Source organism: Vitis vinifera, chromosome 15, assembly GCF_030704535.1.
Source record: "Vitis vinifera cultivar Pinot Noir 40024 chromosome 15, ASM3070453v1".
In the NCBI taxonomy this organism is placed as follows: Eukaryota; Viridiplantae; Streptophyta; class Magnoliopsida; order Vitales; family Vitaceae; genus Vitis; species Vitis vinifera.
Window position 1 is genome coordinate 19,502,527 of NC_081819.1, and position 17,699 is coordinate 19,520,225.

The 17,699-nt window shown below is 33.1% G+C and overlaps 2 protein-coding genes and 1 non-coding gene across 3 annotated transcripts; 2 read left to right on the top strand and 1 right to left on the bottom strand.

The window, feature by feature from the left end:
• Positions 1–2,310: 2,310 nt before the first annotated feature.
• Positions 2,311–17,176, top strand: LOC104881858 (protein NTM1-like 9). Its single transcript, XM_019225562.2, has 8 exons — positions 2,311–2,581; positions 2,667–2,938; positions 3,989–4,103; positions 4,175–4,284; positions 4,397–4,973; positions 16,757–16,891; positions 17,003–17,086; positions 17,145–17,176. The coding sequence occupies exons 1-8, from the start codon at positions 2,401–2,403 to the stop codon at positions 17,174–17,176; spliced, it is 1,506 nt and encodes a 501-aa protein (XP_019081107.1). The 5' UTR covers positions 2,311–2,400.
• TRNAM-CAU (transfer RNA methionine (anticodon CAU)) lies at positions 7,067–7,152 on the bottom strand. The gene is given in 2 exon segments: positions 7,067–7,102; positions 7,115–7,152. It is a non-coding gene; the product is annotated as a tRNA-Met (tRNA).
• LOC100262563 (NAC domain-containing protein 91) lies at positions 7,690–10,078 on the top strand. Its single transcript, XM_002268942.4, has 4 exons — positions 7,690–8,453; positions 8,535–8,800; positions 9,058–9,323; positions 9,426–10,078. The coding sequence occupies exons 1-3, from the start codon at positions 8,222–8,224 to the stop codon at positions 9,313–9,315; spliced, it is 756 nt and encodes a 251-aa protein (XP_002268978.2). The 5' UTR covers positions 7,690–8,221; the 3' UTR covers positions 9,316–9,323; positions 9,426–10,078.
• Positions 17,177–17,699: the final 523 nt, after the last annotated feature.

Here is a 17,699-nt window from a genome sequence, read left to right on the forward strand (position 1 = left end):
AATCGACCATTGGGCTAACTTATCATTTGTTAATTAAGGGCATCGGATAAATATATAGTAAAACCATCGTAAAACAAAATTTTAAAAGAGTATTTTAATAAACAAATTAATTTTAATTAATTTATTTTTAAATTTCATTTAATTCATTAATAAAAATATAAAACTATTGTTATAATTTTCTTTAACAGATTTTTTATATGATTTATATATTAATTAAATATTAAAAAAATTTATACATATATCATCATTTATTTTATATCATTTAATACAATTGAAATTAAATGTATTATAATTTTAAAATGAGATATATTATACTCAAATATCATAATATTATTATCCAATAATATTTGATGTAATTTAATAATAAATATATATTTATAAAATTCATATTTTTTATCAATATATATATATATATATATATATATATATATATATATATATATATATATCATATTTTTTATAAAACAACTTTAAAACGTCATTATTATTTACTATATTATTTTTAGAGTTCAAAATATTCGTTGATATATCTCTGATATATCTGTAAAATTGAATTACTGATACATCCGTAATTACCAATATTTTCATTCGTAATGGGGAGTGAGTTAATTAAAGGTTTGAAGGTCTTAATCAATATTGTTTCTATCACAAGCCTATTTCAATTCATCTTCATCATTTTTCATGGCTTTTGCCATATTGGTGATATCTATACCGATTCATATATTAATTAAAGAAGATGGGTAGAGCCATGAAGAAACAACGTAAAGTACCATGGAGAGATAAAAAGAAGGAGGGAAAATTGAGACAATTATGATTTAGGGTTACTTAAAGCAAAGAATAGATAGAAATTAATATATTTAACATAATTTATGCTAAAGATATGAAATATAAAAGATAAAAATACTCTTCAAATATATCAAAGAAAAGTGAATGTGTTTATGGCCCATCTTGTGATTAGTCGACTTTTATATATTCTTTCTCTATTCTTTATTCCCACTCCTTTACTCTTCCCTTTTCACCTACCAGTATCACATTTATTTCACTAATTTCTTTTGTAAATATATTTTTATTTCTCTTTTTATTATAAAAAAAAAAAAAGCATATTAGTAGACTTTTAATTATATATATATTTTTAATTTTTAATTTTATAATTTAATTTAATTTTTATATTTTATAATTGAATGAGTAAAATTTTAAATAAAAACAAGTATTTTCTATAATTTAAATTTATTTTTAATTTTATTTGTTATTATATTATTAATAATATAACATTTTAATAAAGTTGTTGAAAGTAATTAGTAAAACTTTTATTAAAATTTAATATTGATAATAATATTTTTAAAATGTAATTTTCATATGTTTGAAAGAGAACCATAATTGTTCTTTTAAAGATATTTTTTATATATATTTTAGAATTTTAATACGATACATATTGTTATTATATAAAATAAAAGTTCATATTAAAATCATTTAAAAAATAATTTTAATATTTAAATAATGTAAAGTTATATATTAAAATAAACTTTTTAAATCAAGATTTTACTTTGCATGTGAGTTTAATTTATTTATTTCAATCATTTAAAAAAAAAATCATTCATACAATTAAAAGTCTAAAAAGAAAAACAAGTAGAGTACATCAACATAGTCATATAATATAAATTTATTTTATACCGTTTCTATATCTTCTGGTATTTTTGACATTATAAGAAAATCATATTATGTAACCCAATTATAAATGTTTGTTAATTTTCCATCTCAATTTTACATCTTTTATATATTTTATCTACCCTTAAAAGTATAATTGTCTCAAAAAAAAAAAAAAAAAAAAAAAAATCTTAGGGAGAATCCATTGAAGAAGAGTACTTTTCTGCATGAAATAAGCAGCTTCGCCCTGGGGGACACATAACACCCAATTAGCACAATAAGACCGAAAGAAAACAAAAAGAAACCCAGAAAAGAAAGGATGTGTGTACGGACGCGACCGAACTTGGGGAGGAAGTTTGTGGAGCTCCATTTGATCGAACATCCATTCGATCTTACTAGAAGAAAGCGAAAGCAGTGAAATCTCAACCGCACGATACACCATCGAAATCAAACTTGGGTAGGAAGTAAGTCTGTTATACAGTACACTTAAAGTGGCATTGTGAATTTCGGATAGAAAATAGAGGAAAAAGAAAGGTTCCTTGCGCGGTCTTCTTAAGCTACGCGGAGTCAAGAAGTGGGATCCACTTGCTATGCCCATTTCCAAGCTTTTTCCAAAGTGACTAGTTCGACGACTCTCTTTCTCTATATGTATACAGACCCACATATGGGAGAGGGATTGTTCAGTTCCACCATTGAGTTTCTTCTTCTTCATCATCCTAGTAATAATAGTAGTGTTTGTTTATTTGATTCCCAATTATGTCAGTAGGAGAGACCATAGGTGCGATTTTGGAAACTTTACCAGCGGGATTCAGATTTCATCCCACCGATGAAGAACTGGTTGATCACCATTTGAAGCCGAAGATACTGGGCATGGATTCCCAAGTAGAAATCATCCCTGAGGTTGATATCTGCAAATGGGAGCCGTGGGAATTACCAGGTAAACTGAGTCATCCAGGTGTTTTGAGTTTAATGAACATGCATGTGATTCTGCTTTCTTTTTTTTTTTTTTTTTTTGTGTGTAGGTTCTTCAGTGATAAAAACAGATGATCCAGAGTGGTTCTTCTTCAGTCTTCTTGATTACAAGTATTCAAAAGGCAGTCGTTCCAACAGGAAAACAAAGGCTGGCTACTGGAAACCCACCGGTAAGGATCGTGACATCTTGTCTGGGACCAACAAAGAGGTGATCGGTGCCAAGAAAACTTTGGTTTTCTATATAGGCCGTTGTCATGCTGCCACCAGGACCAACTGGGTTATCCACGAGTATCGTGCAGATATTGCGGGCCTTCCTGCCAAAGTATGCTACATCACCTCCATTATCCCTCACACTCTTTTTTCTTATCAACGCTACTTGGTTGACACAGAAAGGAAAGTAAATTACTGACACATGTTTGTTTGAGTCCCTCTTTGAATGGTACTAATTAATATGGGATCAAGTGCCATATTTTAGGTCGGATAGAAGAAATTTTTTTTCCATATATAGATTCCTCTCAACTTTATACACGTGTCTTAAAAATGTCAAAACCCTTTAAACAAGTGCAAAGAATATCTACATGATTAGGAATAGTAACGAAGCTAACTAATGGCATGAGTGAAAGGAACAAATCTAACTATTAATTTCAAAGAAAAAAAAAGATGTGTAGTTTGATGGTAATAATGGGCTGGATTCTTTACCTATTGATGAGAAAAGTTTTAAATCCCTCCATGTAAAATCTTTTTTTAAAAAATTCAAGATGATATTGCACATTAGATAAGGAAAAAATTGTGTTTACATGAATGGTAATTGTGATATTCCATATTGAATAAGAAAAAAATTATATGTATATAACTCTTCTTATTATTATAGATGAGTTTTAAACCCACAAGAGCTCTATGAGCTCAAAGCGGATAATATCCTCTTAACCTTATATATATGATTCATCTTATAACCTTATAGATGTAATTTAAGCCCATAAGAGCCCTATGAGCTCATAGTGAACAATATATACACAAATAGTATCACAATTAAGTTTGACATTGATATTGACCTTTGTTTATTTAGTCTCACAAGGAATTGTGTCTGCACAATCCTCATTGTGTGTTGTAATATCTTATATGGAACAGTGAGGATTGTGCATGAGGTCCTTTGAGCCTAAAACATCTAATATCTACATGATTGGGAGTCAATTATTTCGTTGTAAGAATTATATGGATTAGATTTAACCAAGTTGACTGGTAAGTAATTTTCTACTGGATTGGATTTAATTAAGTTGACCGGTAAGTAATTTTCTACTGGTCTTCAAAAGGATTTGATATGGCAGGAATATATACTGTGAATTTATGTTGTTCTGTCTTTCAAATTGTACAGAGGGCCTATGTTCTGTGTCGCTTAAAGAGAAAAACAGATGAGAATACAGGTTCTGATATTCCAACCCCTGATGAAGCTGTTGCAGGTGGGTTCTCTCCAGAAATTAACTTTAATGGTGTGTTATCTGAACTGCCAATCATTCAAGAAACTTGCTGATGACTATGGAACCTGACAATTCATCTGCAGGTACTGGGAATCATCTGAGTGGCCTAGCCAACAACAAGACCTTAGGTGCTGGGCCGAGCCACCATTCTAGCAATGTTGGAAATTCCCAAGTAGAGGAAATGACTTTAGATGTGAGAATGAGCTTCTTCTTTTTTTTTTTGTTCTGTCAGGGTTAACTGCCTCAGTTTTTTAACATGTGAAGCGAATCCATGACTAATGTTTTTTTCCTTGCTTCTTACCCAGGAGGATTCTCAGCTACAAGGTTTATTAAATGATTTCACATCTACTCCACCGAGTTCTGATTGGTTCTCTGACACAGAGCAAGGACTTGACTGGGATCTCCCATCTCCCAGTGGCTTTAACAATATCTATGGAAGTATGCAGTTTCAGGATGGGTTTGATACAGCAGAATTCGTGGTTGATCCGGATGAATACCATTGTGAAGGATTAACAGGTCAGGGGAGCCCAGCTGTTGATGGTCGGAACCTGAACAATGGTTCTGCTGGCAGGCTATCAGCCGGCCCACAGAGCCCACAGAAGGGAGTGTATGGTAAGGACGGTGGATCAAGCAGTAACACTGACACTGCAGTGCTCCAAGGTTCCTGTTTGCAGGCCAAAGACAGGGCAGAATATGGTTCTGTTATTGATCTGCTCCAGAACAAAAACCCCATCAGAGAGTTCAACAGAGACTCCAAAGTTACTGAAAAAGCAAATCGAAAGCGGAGTTCAATATGGAATGAGCCAGTCGGAATGAATAAAAAGGGTTCCTTCAGTTCCCCAGAGACAGCTTCTGCAAGCCATGAGCCAAGTTCCTCACCAGGTTATCTTGTCAATTTACTTTTGGGCATACTATTGTTTGTGGTTCTTATTGCAGTCATGGTGATAGACATCAATGCAAAGGTTTAAATGCCTTTGCTCTGAGGTGATATTATCACATTTCAAAATTAATCCAACCCCTAGACTACACTTTTTAGTTTTTTAGTTTTTATTTTTAAAAAGTAGAAACTTTTCTTGTGTTCTTAAAAACACTTCAAAATTTTTTACTTCCTCAAATTTGAAAAATTTTAAAAAGTGTCTCCAAAATATACAAAATACATATCTACTTTTTGTATGAGTATTTATTTTTAAAAATATAAAATAAAAAAATGTTTGTTCACGTGAACTTAGTTTTAGATCTCTCTTGAAGGTACCGACCAGCCATTCATAACCAAAAAAATTCATACAGTGAAGAAGCATCAAGAAAGAGAAGCATGTGTGTTTTTTTAGCAGCATGGAGATTCATACAGTGAAGAAGCATCAAGAAAGAGAAGCATGTGTGTTGTTTTAGCAGCATGGAGATTCATACAGTGAAGAAGCATCAAGAAAGAGAAGCATGTGTGTTTTTTTAGCTGCATGGAGATATCTTACATATTGGCCTTGTTGGTAAATGCTTTATATGGAGTGAGGATTAGTTTTTTATGGATGTATAAAAATGTGTGTTGTCTTTAAGGATATTTGGGTGTTACAAGCAGTCTGGATAGTAGATGTAACATTGGTGAAGACTCAAGAGAAGCAAGTGGGTTCTGGAATATCGAGATATCTTGAACTCAAGGTTGCAAGGATACTACTTAAATACTTGGCCATAGCTTGTAGATGCAGTATGTGGAGTGAGGATCACTTTGTGGATGAAAACATATATGTTTGTTGTACTAGATATATAAGTATGTAATGTGTTCAATGGAAAGAGGAACAAAGCAGGTGACTATCCTTCTTTGTAGTATTGTCCCTAATGACTTAAATTTAGGGAGCTTTTGGATTTATTTTACTTCATCATTTGGTGTCCTTCTGTATGATTGTCTTGTCCCTAGTGGCTGAAACTCCATGATGTATATTTTCTCAGAATAACAGAGTGTTTTGATTTTGTTTTCTTGATGATCCTTGTCTCAAATTTTTGTTGTGATTGGATGTTTATGAAATTGTACTGGAATAAAGACATAAGTGAGAGGGGTGGTTGAGGACTGGAATCAAAATTTTTGTTTATGATAACAGGGTTGGTTGAGGATTGGCAGTTATCTGAATTGCCAATTGTTCAAGAAACTTGGCTGATGAATATGGAACTTGACAATGCATCTACTGGTACTGGGATTCATCAGAATTGCCTAGCCAACAACATGACCTTAGGTGCTGGGCCGAGCCACCATTCTAGCAAATATTGCTTCTGATATTGGAAATTACCAAGTAGAGGAAATGACTTTCTACGTGAGAATGAGCATTGTTTTTTTCTCCCAGTGTTTCACTGCCTCAGTTTTTGAACATGTGAAGCAAATCCAGGACTAATGCTTTCTTTTTTCTCTTGCTTCTTACCACAGGAGGATCCTCAGCTACAAGGTTTATTAAATGATATCACATTTACTCCACTGGATTCTGATTTGTTCTCCGATACAGAGCAAGGACTTGACTTGGATCTCCCATCTCCCAGTGGCATTAACAATGGCTATGGAAGTATGCAGTTTCAGGATGGGTTTGATACAGAATTTGCGGGTAGTCTCATCATTGGTCCGGATGAATGCCATTGTGAAGGACTAACCAGTCAGGGGAGCTCAGCTGTTGACGGTTGGAACCTGAACCCTGGTTCTGTCGGCAGTCTATCATACCGCCACAGACCCATTAAAGGGAGTGTATAGTAAGGGTGGTGGATCAAGCAGTAACATTGGCGAAGACTCAAGAGTATGGACATATCTTAGACTCAAGTTTCAAGGGATACTACTTTAATAGTTGGCCATGATTTGTAGATGCAATATAAGGAGTGAGGATCACTTTGTGGATGAAAATTATATGTTTGTTGTATGGGTGTTTAGAGGGGCAGTCTTGATTATAGATGTATGCAATGTGTTCAGTGCAGAGAGGAACAAGCATCGTGCAAAAATAAAACAATGGGGTGAGAGAGGCTCGAACTCTCGACCTCAGGATCACTCAAATAGCTATGAGACCTACGCGCTAGCCAACTGCGCCACCACCCCTTGGAGTTGAAGGCATTCAACAAAATTTTAAAAACTATAATGCATGTGACCTGTTAAATATTACCAATAATATTTGGGTGGTTTTGCCAATCCACAATAATTATCAATTAGCACTTTGGTGGCAATGTCAATCCACGGGAAATTAAATGAGCAAGTTATGTGGTTATGCCAACCTTTAAAAATTTAAATAAGTAGTTGAGTGACTATGTCAACCTTAAAAAATTTAAATGAGTAAATGGGTGGCATTGCCAATTCATATAAAATAAAAGTGCAGAAAAAAAAAATACTTAATTTACATGGTAAAACCCTCAAAATGAGGAAACCTCTATAGGGTAAAGCTGAGAAAAAAAATTCACTATATGAAAAAATTGGACAAAAATATTACTCAAGTATTTCCCCTACTTGAGTTTCCCACACTAAGATATGCTCACAATCCTTACAATTTTATCACTCATTACTCTATCTGTGAAGTACTAATTTCTCTTTCACACTCTACTTAGTGTAATACCAATCACTCTATCCTTCGTTTCTCAAGATGCCGCCTATCATTGTGTTCATAATGGGATGGACCGACCAAGTGTCCCGTATGTACGGACGTAGGGTCACAAAGTGGACGGGACCGAACTTGGGAAGGAAGTTCGTGAGGACCATTTCATCATATCCGTTCATCACTGGAAGAAAACCCAAGGAGTGAAATTTCAACCCCATCAAAATTAAGCTTAGCTATGAAGTGTGCGAATTTCAGATGGGAAACATGGGAAACATGGGGAAAAAAAAAAAAAAGGAAAGATTTCTCGCGTTAATCCTAAGCTACGCGGAGTCAAGAAGTGTAGGATCCACTTTCTAAGCCCATTTCCAAGCTTCTTCCAAAGTCACTCAGATTACCCTGTGTGTATATCTCATAAGAGGAGGTTAACAAACACCTGTATGTTTTTCTAATTCTAATGTTGTTTTGGATATTCTATAAATAGCTTTACTCGGTTCCCTCAGTTCCGACCTTGAATCTTCTTCTTCATCTTCATCATCCTAGCAATAATTGGAGTAGTGTTTGTTTGTTTGAGTCCCAATTATGTCTGTAGGAGAGATCATAAGCAGGTATTTGAAATCGTTCCCAATGGGATTCGGATTTCATCCCACCGATGAACAGTTGGTTGTTCGCTATTTGATCCCCAAGTTACGGGACGAGCATTCCCGTTTGAAGATGAAGATGCCAGGCACTGATTTCCAGGTAGACATCATCCGCGAGGTTGATGTCTGCCAATGGGAGCCTTGGGAATTACCAGATGAACTGAATCATCCAGGTATTTTGAATTTTGAGTTTTGAGATTAATTAAATCTCTACTCTTTAATAAACATGGGTATGATTCTTTCCCTTTCTGCAGTTTTTTCAGTGTTTCAAACAGATGATCCAGAGTGGTTCTTTTTCTCTCCCCTTCATAAGAAAAATGGCAGTCAATTCAAAAGGGCAACAAATAAGGGGTTCTGGAAATCCACCGGTCCGGATCGTAAAATCAAGCATCGGGCCACAGGAAAGGATATTGGTACCAAGAAAACTTTGGTTTTCCATGAAGGCCGTGGTCCTTCGGCCGTCAGTGCCGGCTGGATTATCCATGAGTACCACGCAGATAAGAAATTTGTTCGCGACGATGTATGTTATCCTTCTCTTACTCATTGTTTTTGTGTGAATCTCACAAGTTTCTGTTTTAATCAACACTGCTTGGTCAACCAGAAAAAATATATATATAACCAGGGAAATTGTCTGAGCTGTTAATTTATTGTTTTATTATGAGAATTCTTCTATGGATTGTTGGCTGGTAAGTAATTTGCTGCTGGTCTTCACTAGGATTTGACATGGCTGAAATATATACTGCGAATTTATGTTGTTTTGTCCTTCGACTTGTGCAGGAGACCTATGTTCTGTGTCGCTTAAAGAGAGAAACAGGGTCTGGTTTTCCTCCACAAACCAACCTTAATGGCATGTTACCCAATCCGCCATCCAATCAACAAACTTCGCGGATGAATATGGACGTTGACGATTCATCTACAGGTACTGGGATTCATCTGAATCGCCCACCCAACAGCATGACCTCAGGTGCTGATTGGAGCCACTATGCTATCAATATTGCTTGTGTGATCTTGGAAATTATCTACCAGACGAAATAAATGCAGAGGTGAGACTGAGCATTAATTTGTCTTTTTTTTCCCAACATTAACTCCCGCAGTTGTGAACATGAGACTCATGTGTTTTTTTTTCCCCTTCCTTCTTCCCTCAGGATGATCTTGCTATTGATTCGGACGGATTCCCTTATGACAGGAGATCAGCTGTTGACAGTGGGAACCTGGGGAATTGTCGTATTGGCAGGCTATTGACCTGCCCACAGACCCCATTGAAGGGCGCACATGGTAAGGGTGGTGGATCAAGCAGTGACACAGACACTCAAGTGGCCCAAGTTGAGGCAAAAATATGCAATGGAAAGGGTTCTTTCAATTTCCCAGACACTGCTTCTGCAGTCCATGAACCAAGTTCCCCACCAGGTTATCTTGTCAATTTACTCGTGGGCATACTATTGTTGGTGATTCTTATTGCAGTTATGGTGCAAGACATCCGTGCAAAGTTTTAGAAGCCTTAGCCTTTACCTGGAGGTGATATTACCACATTGGTTTTAGACTTCTCTTAAAGCCAGCAGCAAGCCAGCCATAGACCAAAAAATTCACACAGTGAAGAAGCATCAAGGAATAGAAGCATGTGTGTTTTTTAGCAGCACGCATGGAGATATCTTTCTACGAGGATAGTACTTAACATAGTTGGGCATGTAGGTTAATGCTTTATATGGAGTGAGGATTACTTTGTGGATGAAAATATTGTGATATTGGGCCAAGGTTTGGGACGGAACTTATTTATGTAATAAATTGATTTTATTGTTTATTTCTTTTTCTTTTTTTAAATAGATCAATAATTACTTAAAAATACAATCTATAAAGTTGGTAAGAAATAATTTCTTATTTTTTATTTAAAAATTAAAGCTAAAGCCTAAATCGTCATTTTTGAAAAGGAAATATTGGTATTATAAAAATTATATTAAATATGAAATCAAAATAAAGCTTTTATATAGGCATTTTTTTTACTTTTATATTAATTAATTTTTCATTTATTGTGTATTAACTTTCCATTTTTAAATGTGTGTGGGATCGATGTCATTGGAGATAATAAATCAATGAAGTAAAGAAACTCAAAAGCTCGTTGATGAAACACACGCAAAATTGATTAGGAAAGAGATGAAGGGTATGTTTGGTAATAGTTTTTAAAAACAATTTTTTATTTAAAAAAAAATTGTTATGAAGGGTATGAAAGACTTTAAAGTTTAAAATTTATATTATTATTTTAAAAAACAAAAAAAAAACCAAAAAAACAATTGTCTCTTCAACAAACAATTTGCTTAATCATAATGAATTGGAGAAATAAGAAAGAAGCCTGCATCAAACAAGGTTCCGATATCATATTACACATTTATAGATATGAATCCCTTACCATAAAGATAATGTACTCTAGTAGGCTAAAAACTTTCATGTGTATATTCTCTCAATAAAAAGGAGCAATAAAGATGAGATGGGTGGTTGGGAAATGGACTTACAATATAAATGTGATTATTGTTGTTGTATACTTGTATGCCTGTGAGGGAGGCTGCAACTTAGGGTATGGCCTTAATTTGGGTTTTGATCAATAAAAATGACAAAAGAACTGCACTTAGCCTTTGGGTGTGACTTAAGGGATTTTTTATAAGAGTACGGTAGTTTTAAAAAATAATTCTTAAATTACCGTAGTGGGAAAAATAATTTCAAATTTACGATAGTTTTTGCCAAGTAGGAGGGAATGATATTTTTTTAAGATTGGAAATCGTCTCTTGAATAAATGATTTTCACAAAAAAAAAAGAAAAAAGAAAGAGACTATTTCCACAAAATAAATAAATAATAATAAGCAATTGGAAATCGTCTCTTGAAGAGACGATTTCCACCAAAAATAAAAAATAAAAATTAAGCAATTGAAAATCATCTCTTGAAGAAACGATTTCCAAAAAAAAAAAAAAAATCATTTGGGTTTTCATGTTTTGCATGTTCTTTTGATTTATCAGGAATCTCTTTCAATACAAAAGGCAGCAAAAGCAACAACTGCAACAGCAGAATGTAGAACAAATGGCTGAATCCAATTCGATGAAGGGGAATTATAGCATAGAACCTTGGTAGAAAGAAATGTCATTTGACAGAATTAATTTAAAGAAAAGTTGAAGATTAAGAACAATTAAAATTATTTAACTTATTTTTTTTTTTATATTTTATTCATTTTACAATGAAATTTTAACTTAAAGATTAATATTTTTAATCTTAAAATTTATATAATAAAATTAATTTAAAAATTAAACGAAACAAAATTATTTATTTTGTAAATAATTATTTAATAAATTAATAATAAATTTATTTTTTAAACTCACTTTTCATATAAAATTGATAGTAGTTTTTTTTTTTAAATTCCAAAGTGAAATAAAAAATAATAGATAAATATTATTTATCTTATATTAAATTTAATACACTATTTATAAATAAAATTTAGTAAATAAAATTAATTAATTTTATAATATATATTTATAATAATTGTATTATTGTATAAATAGAATAAAGAAATAAAGAAGTGGATTTTTTAAGATTTTGTTTTTTTTAAGTGAGAATTTATCACATACCTACATATATATAAATATATTGTATGGAAATCGTCTCTTTAAGATATGATTTCCTATTTAGGGTTTTATTTTTATTTTTTTAGTGTGAATTTTTTACTTGATTTTATTTTTATTTTTATATCGTCTCTTTAAGAAATGATTTTTCATTTCATTTATTTTTCATTTTTTTATCATTTTTTTTTAAATCATCTTTGGATAGACGATTTTTCATTTATAATTTATTTTCTTTCTCTTATATGAATAAAACTATGATAAATTTAGAATTATTTTTCCTACTATAATAATTTATGAATTATTTTTTAAAATTGTTCGTAATCTTATAAAAAAATCCGTGACTTAAGGGTTAAGCCTGTCATTTAATTTTTGTTGACTTTGGTATCCCATTGATTCGTCTAGGCCTCAACTTTTAGTAGACGTGTGCGGGCATGATAGCTGGAGGGTCAAAAGCTTTGGTTGGTAGCTGACAAAATGAGACTACTTTCAATCTCTCACATCTCGCTTCTCCCATATTCATTCCCCAAGCTCCTCTTTTCACTTTAAGTAGTCATTGTTTTCTCTCTAATTTTGGTAATCCATCATTTTTTTTATAAGTCCATCCATATGGGTGGGTCTTGAAAATCTATGGGTCTATTTGAAACTATTTTTTAGAATTATTTTTTATTCTTCAAATAAAACAATATAGAAAAACATATTTGATAATTAAAAATTATTTTTTATTTTTTATTTTTTAATATTTAAAAACAAAAAAAAAATTCCAGATAACATTTTTTAATTATTTTATGTTATTTTCACTTATTTTTTTAAAGATTATTTTAAAAAATAATAATACAAACATGTAAAATGATTAATTAAAAATAAAACACTAAATATAAAAATTATTTTTAAAATATTAAAAACATGTTAAAAACATTTTAAGTTTTCAAACACACTTTTATTCTATAAAAATTTGAGAATAATTTTTAAAAATTATTCTAAAAAACTATTTTTCATAATTATTTTTTAAAATAGTTACTAAACATGCCCTAAATATCCATTTTCTTTGAGTTTAAATTGTGTTTGTTTCAATGATTAATCAGTTTTTTTTAACTCTAATGTCGATAGATTTGAAACTAGTTTTATAAAATTTCTAAGTTTCATATATTACTAATAGCATGCATTTATGATTTTTCCTATCTTTTCAACTCACTATGAAAATAATTAAGTATAAAAATAAAGGGTTAATCAAAAAAAGAAAATGGTTGAAGGTTTGAAGATGAAACTTAATTTATTTAATTTTTCTAATTAATAAATAATTACTTAAAAAATGAGTCTATAAACTTCATTTAAAGGTAATATTGGTAGTGTAAATATTATATTAAATATGAAATAGCTTTTTAAATAAATTAAAATAAAGCTTTTATAGAAACAATATTTTTTTAAACTTTTATATTAATTTTTTCTTTTAATTAAAAATTATTTATTACATACGTTATTATGTGTGTATTAACTTTTTGTTGTTTAAATGTGTAGGATCAATGACATGGGAGAGGGTAAATGAGATAAATAAAGAAGCTCGTATGTAAGTTCAAAAAGAGACCACACATGAAGGAGGTTTTAGACTACATGATAAATTAAAACAAAATCTAGGAGCTCCCCTTAATTAAAATTATGAGGGATAAAATTGTAAAGAAGGATATCCATCTTTGTTCTTATTTACAACATTGAACACGGTACATAATAGGGAATGGAAAAATAGATTTTTGAAGAGATAATTTCTCAAATTTTATTTATTTTTTTATTTTTTTAATAAATTACTAACAACTTTTTTTATTTAAAACTTAATTTTCACATAAAATTGATAATAGTTTTTTTAATAATTTGTATAAATCATTTTTCTTAAATGAAAATAAATCGAAATACTTTTTTTAAAAAAATAAAATTATAAAAATTCATTACTTTATGGTAAAAACAAGCAAAAATAATTTTTATTGTCCAATTGAAATTTTGTATAAAATTAATTTAATAAAATAATACGTGTGAATAACTCTTTTGAAAATTGAATGCAATTAAAATTGAATCAAGTCATTTGTTAAAATAAATTGACTTTTTTTTAAGAAAATAAACAAATTTAATTTTTTTTTAATAAAATTCTTTAAAATTAATTTTTTTTAAATATCTTTTTTTTTCTTTAAATAAATCATTATATATATATTTTGTTATGTTATAAATTAATTTCATCCTTATTTTTGTATATATTGATATGTTATTCATACTCTTATCCAAAAAACCCATCGTTGACCAGTTGGTAGTCTATAGTCTCCATTTTTTATTTTTTTTTATTCACCTAACCCTTAAAAATTAAGCTCCAAGTTAGGGGTCCACAAGGGGTAAAGTATTTGGTGGAGACATTCCTTTTCACACTCTAATAAAAAAACCCATAACCTATAGTCTCAATTTTTTATACCCAACTCTTCAAAATTAATCACTAAGTTAGGGGTCGTACATATATATCTATAGGAGTGGAATTTGGGTCGTCATTTTAGGAGTGGTGTCTGTTTATTTGATTCCCGCCATGGAAATTTTTCTTCTTCTTCATCAGCATCATTCTAGCTAAATATGTCAACACTAGAGAGGATACTCAGGCTTATTGACTTGTCACCAGTGGGATCCGGATTTCGTCCCACCGATGAAGAACTGGTTGATCTGTATTTGAAGTCAAAGATACAGGGCACGGCATTCCACGAAGACATCATCCCTGAGGTTGATGCCTACATATTGGATCCTTGGTTTATACCAGGTAAAACTGAATCATCTAGGTGTTTTTGAGTTTTGAGATTTAGGTCTTTTTGTCTTCAGTAAACATGAATGTAATTCTGTCTAAGTGTGCCTTTTTCCTCCTTGTGTGCAGATTGTTGTTTTCTTCTTTCAATCGTACAAACAAATGGTCCGGACTGGTTCTTCTTCTCTCATCTTTATAAAAAGTACCCAAATCGTAATCAATTACAAAGGACAACTAATTGTCACGGACTTAGTTGTTTACTAAGCTCGTGCGACACTTAGACAAGTCAAGACGCTTGATCTTGCTAAGTCAGCCTTGATCCCCAATGCTTAGCTTGCTCGGCTAAGACACTTGCGACTCGAAAGCTTACGAGGCTTAGTAGGCAACTCCTTAAAGAATGAAAGCTCTTTATTACTCAGGGAAGCTTTTACAAGTGTTTGGATGCTCACTTGCTTGGTGTCTTGGCCAAATGAGGCCCTCACCTATTTATAGGCACCAATGGATCTCTCTAGAACCTTGGAGGGTTCCTTACAACTCAAGACTAATGTAGAATGTCCTACATCATTTTAGGTACAAGCCTATATACAAGTATATACAAGAGTCTTCTAGATTTCTCTAGAAAGCCCCGGACTCCTCTCGTGCCTTCCACCATAATGTAGAATTGTGTGGATTCCTTTAGACTTCTCTAGAACCTTCCACACTCTTCCCACTCTAGGAGTCTCCATAAGCTTCCTGGCTCTATATAATGCCATGGGGAGGCTCATTTGGATCAGCTTGTGACATAATGGTGGCTACTGGAAACCCACCGGTCCGGATCGTAAAATCAAGCGTGGGGCTACCGAAGAGGTGATCGGTATCAAGAAAACTTTGGTTTTTCATGTGGACGGTGGCCGTGGCCATGCGGACATCAATACCGGCTGGATTATCCACGAGTACCGCTCACTTATGGCCTCCCTCCCTGCCAATGTATGCTATCCATTACCTCCGCTATCCCTCTCTTACTTATTGCTTTTTACTCTAGTAATCAAGGGTCAAGGCACATTTTCATGACTAGGGAAATTGTTGAGTTGTTAATTTATAGTTTTAAGAATTATTCTATGGATTGGATTTACTATGGCTAGAATATATACTGTGAATTTATGTTGTTTTGTCCTTCAAATTGTGCAGGAGACCTATGTTCTGTGTCGCTTAAAGAAAAAAAAAGGGTCTGATTTTCCTAGACAAAACAACCTTCATGACATGTTACACGAACTGCTATCCAATCAAGAAAATTGGCCGATGAATGTGGACGTTGACCATTCATCTACAGGTACTGGGCTTCATTTGAGTGGCCCACCCAACATCATGACCTCAGGTGCTGATCGGAGCCACTTTGCTAACAATATTCCTTCTGATCTTGGAAATCAACTAGACGAAATGAGTCCAGATGTGAGACAGCATTAACTTGCCTTTTTTTCCCCACATCCACTGCCTCAGTTGTGAACATGAGAGTAATGTGTTTTTTTTTTTGCCTTCTTCCCTCAGGAGTATGCTCTGCCAGAGAGGTATGAAATTGTTATTGATTCGGATGGATATCCTGAAGAGAGTTTAATCCCTCAGAGGAGATCAGCTGTTGACAGTGGGAACCTGAGGAATGGTTATATTGACAGGCTATCAACCTGCCCACAGACCCCATTGAAAGGCGCATATGGTAAGGGTGGTGGATCAAGCAGTGACACCACTCAAGTGGACCCAGTTGAGGCAAAAATATGCGATGGAAAGGGTTCTCTCAATTTCCCAGAGACAGCTTCTGCAGCCCATGAACCAAGTTGCTCACCAGGTTATTTTTCAATTTACTTGTGGGTATGCTATTGTTGGTGATTCTTATTGCAATTATGGTGCAAGATGTAACTACTCGCACCCAACCTTATAGATATTATCTGCTCTGAGGCCAAACGGCCCTCACAAATACCCCCTTAATATTCCATTGATAGCTTCATTCATTTCTGCCTTTGAATCTTTTTCTTCTTCATCATCATCATTCTAGTAATAATAGTAGCGTTTGTTTATTTAATTCCCATCCAAGTATGTCAACAAAAGAGGAGATACTCAGGATTTTTGAATTGTTACCAGTGGGCTACGGATTTCGGCCCACCGATGAAGAACTGGTTTATCACTATTTGAAGTCGAAGATACTGGGCACAGAATCCCACGAAGGTATCATCCCTGTCATTGAAGCCTACAAAATGGATCCTTGGTTTATATCAGGTAAACTGAATCATCTAGGTGTTTTTGAGTTTTGGGATTTAAGTCTTTTTGTCTTCAATAAACATGAATGTAATTCTGTCAAGTGTGTGCTTTTTCCCTCCCTTTGTGCAGGTTCTTGTTTACTTCTTTCAGAGATACAAACAGATGGTCCGGAGTACTTCTTCTTCTGTCCTCTTCATCCAATGTTCCCAAATCGCAATCGAGTACGGAGGAGAACAACTACTGGTTACTGGGCAAAAACCGGTCCGGATAGTGAAAGCAAGGGTGAGGCCACCGAAGAGGTGATTGGTACCAAGAAAACTTTTGTTTTCAAAATGCACGGTGACCGTGACCGTGGCGTTGCGGACATCAATACCGGCTGGGTTATCCACGAGTACAGCGCATGTATGGATTCCGCTCCTGCCAATGTATGCTATCCCTCTCTTACTCACTATTTTTTACTCTAGTAATTAAGGGTTAAGGCACATTTTTATGACCAGGGAAATTGTTGAGGTGTTAATTGATTGTTTTATTGTAAGAATTCTTCTATGGATTGGATTTAATATGGCTGGAATATGTACTGTGAATTTATGTTGTTTTGTCCTTCAAATTGTGCAGAAGACCTTGGTTCTGTGTCGCTTAAAGACAAACAGGGTCTGGTTTTCCCCCACAATCAACAATGGCAAGTTACCCAAACAACTATCCAATCAAGAAACTTGGCCGATGAATATGGACGTTGACGATTCATCTACAGATACTGGGTTTCATCTGAATGGCCCACCCAACATCATGGGTTGGGTGGGCCAGTTGTTAACAATATTGCCTCTGA

Bases quoted from the DNA above. Each gene is read 5' to 3' on its own strand.
- LOC104881858 (XM_019225562.2), top strand. From the start codon at position 2,401: ATGTCAGTAGGAGAGACCATAGGTGCGATTTTGGAAACTTTACCAGCG. The intron at 2,939-3,988 runs GTATGCTACATC...CAAATTGTACAG, and splicing joins TTGCGGGCCTTCCTGCCAAA to AGGGCCTATGTTCTGTGTCG. The intron at 4,285-4,396 runs GTGAGAATGAGC...CTTCTTACCCAG, and splicing joins TAGAGGAAATGACTTTAGAT to GAGGATTCTCAGCTACAAGG.
- LOC100262563 (XM_002268942.4), top strand. From the start codon at position 8,222: ATGTCTGTAGGAGAGATCATAAGCAGGTATTTGAAATCGTTCCCAATG. The intron at 8,454-8,534 runs GTATTTTGAATT...CCCTTTCTGCAG, and splicing joins AGATGAACTGAATCATCCAG to TTTTTTCAGTGTTTCAAACA. The intron at 8,801-9,057 runs GTATGTTATCCT...CGACTTGTGCAG, and splicing joins AGAAATTTGTTCGCGACGAT to GAGACCTATGTTCTGTGTCG.